Here is a 6,000-nt window from a genome sequence, read left to right as displayed (position 1 = left end):
CGTTTTATTTTATTAAATAACTTGAGGGGTGAGTAAGATTAATGACTCAGGATTTTGGTAAACTTTAATAAAAAAAAAATGCCATTGTAGGCTATTGTACATTATACATCATTCTGATTTGGGCATATACAATACTTTAAAAAGTATTTTATGTTTGGATAAGTGTCGTGTTTGTTTGCAAAATTATGTGTTTTTTTTGTGCCACCCCAAAGTAACTACTGGCCCCTGCCTGGCCCCCCCAATGAAGAATTCTTGGCTCCGCCACCGTCAGAGACCCAGAACAGAACAGACTCACATGTTCTGATATCACATGCACACACGCACACATACACACAAGCACACACACACACACACACACACGCATGCACGAGTCAACTAGTGTGCTTCTCATGCTCCCTGCTCCTTTATGAGTGTGTCTGAAGCCGCCGCTGTCACATGTCCTCTGGGTCCTGTGTTCTCTTGTTTGACTTCAAATTTCCTGCTATTCGGTTTTTGTCATGTGCTTTCTGTCATCTGTTCCTACTAGCAGCAGTGTGTGTGTGTGTGTGTGTGTGTGTGTGTGTGTGTGTGTGTGTGTGTCAGGACTGATGGGTGAGTGGTTGCTAGATGACGTATAGCATACGGTCCCTTTAATGTTTCCTGTACGACTGACAGCTGGTTACCAGCACACACACACACACACACACACACACACACGCTGGGGATCACACTTTAAAAAGTAATAGCAGACTGTCACACAATGAAAGCGTTCAGAGCTCAAACGATGAAACAGCTCTGACATGTAGACTAGACAGATCTGCACACGTACAGACCGCTGAACCACTCAGCATTTCTGAAGTAGATTTAGTTTAGTGATGACTATTTCCCCTCCTCTCTCTGATCCCTAAACTTATCTGTGCTTTACAGTATCTGTCCTTCCTCACGACTGTCCTGTGATCGTGTGTGTGTTTCTGCTTGTATGTCTCTCACTCTTGAGCAGATCTGAGGTCAGTTGTCTGGTAAACTAAGCTAAATAAGGTACAGTTAACATATGACCACATTTTCAAGCGTTGCACCATTAAATGAGGTTGAAATCTAACCCTATGTATAACCTAAATATTTCCGGAAGCCCCCGAGCAGGAATAATGGTTGACATAAAATGGCAAACAGACTGGATAATATCAAGGAGTGACTGTTTTACACATTTCAATGCTTTGGAGTCGTTTTAAACCTTTTCAAATGCAAGTGCAAGACAGTATTTTTTTTTTCTTAAGCTAGGAGTTTGAAAAAAGAGTGTTTACAGCCTTTAATCATTCAGTTAATAAGTTAACTAAAAGCAATGAATTAAATGCCTTTTTACACAAAAATACAAATTTCTCAGCAGTTCTCAGCAGCATGATAAACTACATAATTATATTTTAATTAAATATTTAATTAAACAATTAATATATATTTACTTCACATAACTTAAAAAAATAAAATAAAATAAAAAACACCAATGGTATATTCGCTATAGAAATCCATGATTTCTTAAAGGTCCCGTTTTTTGAAGCTTTGATTTTGTTTACAGTGCGCAATATAACTTTTTTTTTTTTTATAGTTGCTTTTTAGTTATTTTCAATTTACCCTCATTATAATATGTCCCTGTTTATTTAATTACAGAAAAAGTTTTGTAAAAAAAAAAAAAAAAAAGGAAAATAATTTGTTTCTAATCTCTGTACAGGAGAGACTTGGTGTTGTTACCAAACAAATTTATCGATATCGGCCAAAATGAGTTGAAACATTATCATCATACTGGGTATCAGCAGAAATAAAATAATGTGCATCCCTAATAATATAATATAATATAATATAATATAATATAATATAATATAATATAATATAATAATATTTTCCAGTTAAACCCTTTGTTCTTTTGGTGGAAATCAAATGTATTATGTATGTATGCATATTAGTAGTTGACAATTATATTATTAGGGTTCAAGCTGGAATACAATGGCATACTGTGTGCTGTCTACTATTTTACTATATTTGGTATGCGAAGCAGAACAATAGTGTTTTAAAATTGCAGCAGGTTGTGTGTTTAACCCGGCAATCATTGTGTAATTCTCATATCTCTGATCACAGCAATTCAATCAAATAACTATTCGCTTGTTAAGTCTGACGTCACGTAGCAGCGCTTCCGTGTCCAAACGCTCTATCAGTTACCACGAGAAAACAACAAAAGGTGCTTATATAAACTCACAATGTGATACAATACTAGCGAAAAAGTTATAATCTTAACCTTTAACTCCATACTGAAGTCCCAGATAGCCAGACAATGAAAATATAAATATAAAATATATATATAAAAATGATTTGTGTTTGGGAAACTGTGAGCACGGAGACTGTAGTGCATACCGTAAGTTTGAAACTGTTTAGCTTAAATGATTAATATGAACAAACAGTGCTCATAAACGGCTGCTGAGGTTGTATTCTCAAGTGAAGCGAGTTGAGGCCTGGACCCCGAAACAGCGCTTCTTACGTCATCACTTAACAACCGAATAGTCAAGAAGAGTAGAGAAGAGAATGGTTCAGTTGTACCTGCAGCCTGAAGCACCAGCTGGAGTCGAGCTTTGGCCTGTTCTGCAGGAGTCTGGAAACACATCAGAAAACGCTGGTCTTAACACTGGATCAAGAGCAAATACAACAACAGAAGACAACTCCAACCTTAATACTGACTGATTTCAACGATTCATTTGAATAATGTCTTGCCATGATTTTTTATTTTATTTTTTTTAATTAGAGAATAATAGTAGTTCTGAAAAAAAGCATGAAATGAAAAACCTGTAAAGAACAACAACTGCATGTTTGACATTTTATACTTGCATGATGATGACAGACTGAAAGCTGCTGCTATTTTCTTTGATTAAAAAAACCTTTACTGTAAATAAATGACCAGCTAATGCTATTATACTTGCAGTCCTTTTGAATTGCCTTGACCTTTAAAGTGAAACTGACGTGTACACACACACAGTTTGTTTTTGTGTGTTCATCCCATAGGTGTAATGGTTTTTATTCTGTAGAAACTGTATATTCTATCTCCCTACACCAACCCTACACCTAACCCTAACCCTCACAGGACACTTTGTGCATTTTTACTTTCTCAAAAAAACTCATTCTGTATGATTTATAAGCGTTTTGAAAAATGGGGACATGGGTTATGTCCTCATAAGTCACCCTCTCCTTGTAATACCTGTGTCATACCCATGTCATTACACACACACACACACACACACACAGTTGTGAACACACACTTCAGTCATGGGATTGAAGTTGTAAAGAGAGCGCTGATCATTCATTAAACATTCTGAAAAAAATAAATACAAAATACAAAATTAAAACCTGCCCCTGTCCTACAATAAATAAAACCATTTACAGTAACAACACGGCTTCGGTGGCAGGGTTGAAAACTAATAATGTTCTAGAGGAAGTCACATCTTCAGTCGTGTACAGAAGATGACTGCGAGGGTGTGTGTGTGTGTGTGTGTGTGTGTGTGTGTAAACATGAGCACGAGGGCTAAGATATCATTCCAATATCTCCACTATTAGATTCCAGCCTCTTAATCGTCAAGGAAGAAGAATGAGGAGGGAGGGAAGATATAAAGGGCTGGAGATTGCTCTTGAACGCAGGAGAGCCGGTGTGTGGTGGTGTTATACAGAGAAATTAAATGCTAATAGGATGAAATTTAAATGTGGATCCTGCGAGGCTCACGGAGAATGTGGGTGCCGCTGACAGCCGTAACGCACATTATTCAGCAGAAATCTGATTTATCAAACTGTAAAGGTGTCACTTTCTAAAAATGTCATTTGGGGTGATGACAGGGAAATATAATGACCCGCTTTAATGTAAAACTGTCACTCCACTGAGTCTCAGATGACAAACACATCAGCCTCCGCTCGCAAATCTGCTTGTTTCTGACAGCTCGCCTTCCAGAACTTTTACAGAAACACAGGCTGCTCTTCTCCTGCTTTATATTGTTATCAGAAGCATATCAGACTGTTTCGGGACATCAGTCAAGCAGACAGAAATAAAGGAAGGATTATTGAATGTTCAGATAAACCCCCCCTCTCTCCTCTCCTCTCCTCTCCTCTCCTCTCCTCTCCTCTCCTCTCCTCTCCTCTCCTCTCCTCTTCTCCTCGCTTCTCTCTTCACAATAACATCCAGTCATGCCACAGTAAGGAGGCACAGACTTCAGCGGAAGGATAATAGCTGGCAGGGCAATCATCTTAGTTACAGTTTATTATCAAAATTTCTACCATTGCATTTGCATTTGTTTCAAGCGACCCTGAGGCAAGTGTCCGGAGATATTACACCAGCGAGTGTTCAGACAAGAGAGAAAAAAGGAAAACATACAAAAGGGGGGAAAAAACGAGTGTCAGTATGAAGAAAAATATAATTAGCTTCAAAGGATGACAAATGGGTGGCGGATTAATAATTAGATAAGTTTGTCAAATAATGAGACAGGCCTCATTCTGGCAAACACTGAGCGATAAGAGCGAGAGAGAGAGATGATAAAATCTGACACAGATATGATACAAATAAACCCTGTTTGACACCCACAGCCCCACTGGATTCAGCCGATCTAGTCTCAACCCACGGTCCTAACTATCAGAACTGACCGGTGCATGACCGAAGCAGAAGACCTGAACCCTAAAGAAGACCGGCCTGGAGAAGACAGATGCAGAAAAAAGCTGTTTACACAACAGTTTTCAACTCCGAACCGAAAAGATGAATGTGTTTTGGCCGTTCATTTAGATCACAATGGCATTTTGGGCGCCTGAAAAATGCTAACTTTTGAAAACGGGTTTCAAAGTGCATGTTTTTGAAAGCAATACATTCTCTGTGTAAACTACAAAAACGCAACTTTGCGTGACATCATGCATGTGTATTATGTATTCAGTCCATATATGAGATTACATGAAGAATGAGGAAGTGCATGGATGTAGTGTTTCGTTACAGTGACATCGCCAACTACTGGCCAGCTTCACCCATCGAAGAGAACTGAGATCGTTTGACAACACTGATGTACGTACAGTAAACTTTTCAAAAGCACAAAGGAAAAACGTTTCCCTTTTTAGCAAAACCATGTTCGTCATGTAAACGAACCCTTAGAGAATCTTTTGCTAACGTTGTTTAGAAGCGTTTCCCTCACTCTCTGAGCTCAAGGCAACAATCCAGCCAAAATCAAAAGCAACACTTCATTCAAATATTAACCAGTTAGTCATTTTACTGTCATTTCAATCCTTTTTTTTCCTGCAACAACACCAGACCAGACTTTCAATGTGTGAAAAAAAAAAAAAAAAAAAAGTTTTAGGAAAAACAGAAGCGCATAAGCTCAGATCAATGAGGCCTCCCAAAAAAAATTTTGTGGACCCATCATTTTTGACCGGGAACATCACAAGTGCAATAAGGTGGGGAAAAAAAGTCCCAAAAAATGTGCAATAAAGGGGGTAAGAGTTGCTATACCCTGTGTGAAAAAAAGTTTTAGTCCAATAAATGTGCAAACAAAATATACAACCCAGTAGAAAACGGTAATATTGTGAAAACTGTATTTTCAGCATCATTCCTCCAGTCTTCAGTGTCACATGATCTTCAGAAATCATGAAAATATGATGATTTACTGCCGGAGAAACATTTCTGATTATTAATATTGCTGCTCAATATTTCTGTGGAACTCGCTGTGTCAACAGACATTTTTTCAACATTCTTTGATGAATTTAATGTTTTAATGGCCTTTAAATCTCCACTCACAAGGCCTCTTGGTTTCTGAAATAGAGTAAGTGTGTGAGTGTGTGTAATAAAGCTGTATGTGTAATAAAGGAAGTCAAAGCAGAACTGTTCCAGCAGTCTCTCTCAAACAAAGCTTGGGCAGCACATATGAAGTGTTCAGGTCTGATAGGGTTTAGTGTCCCGGTGAGAGGTCATTCACTCACACACAGCCGTCCCACAGAAACACTGAGCCGCTCCACATCAGTGCC

General features: G+C 38.2%; 1 protein-coding gene across 1 annotated transcript in view; it reads right to left on the bottom strand.

The window, feature by feature from the left end:
* The window catches only part of rsrc1 (arginine/serine-rich coiled-coil 1), a 127,676-nt gene that overhangs the window by 55,842 nt on the left and 65,834 nt on the right, over positions 1 to 6,000 (bottom strand). The window contains exon 6 of the mRNA XM_026225902.1: positions 2,563 to 2,614. Coding sequence (XP_026081687.1) covers positions 2,563 to 2,614 — 52 coding nt within the window. The remainder of the gene's footprint in view (positions 1 to 2,562; positions 2,615 to 6,000) is intronic.

The sequence above is a fragment of the Carassius auratus genome, chromosome 40, assembly GCF_003368295.1.
Source record: "Carassius auratus strain Wakin chromosome 40, ASM336829v1, whole genome shotgun sequence".
NCBI classification, from domain to species: Eukaryota; Metazoa; Chordata; class Actinopteri; order Cypriniformes; family Cyprinidae; genus Carassius; species Carassius auratus.
This window is presented reverse-complemented; position numbering and strand designations above follow the sequence as displayed.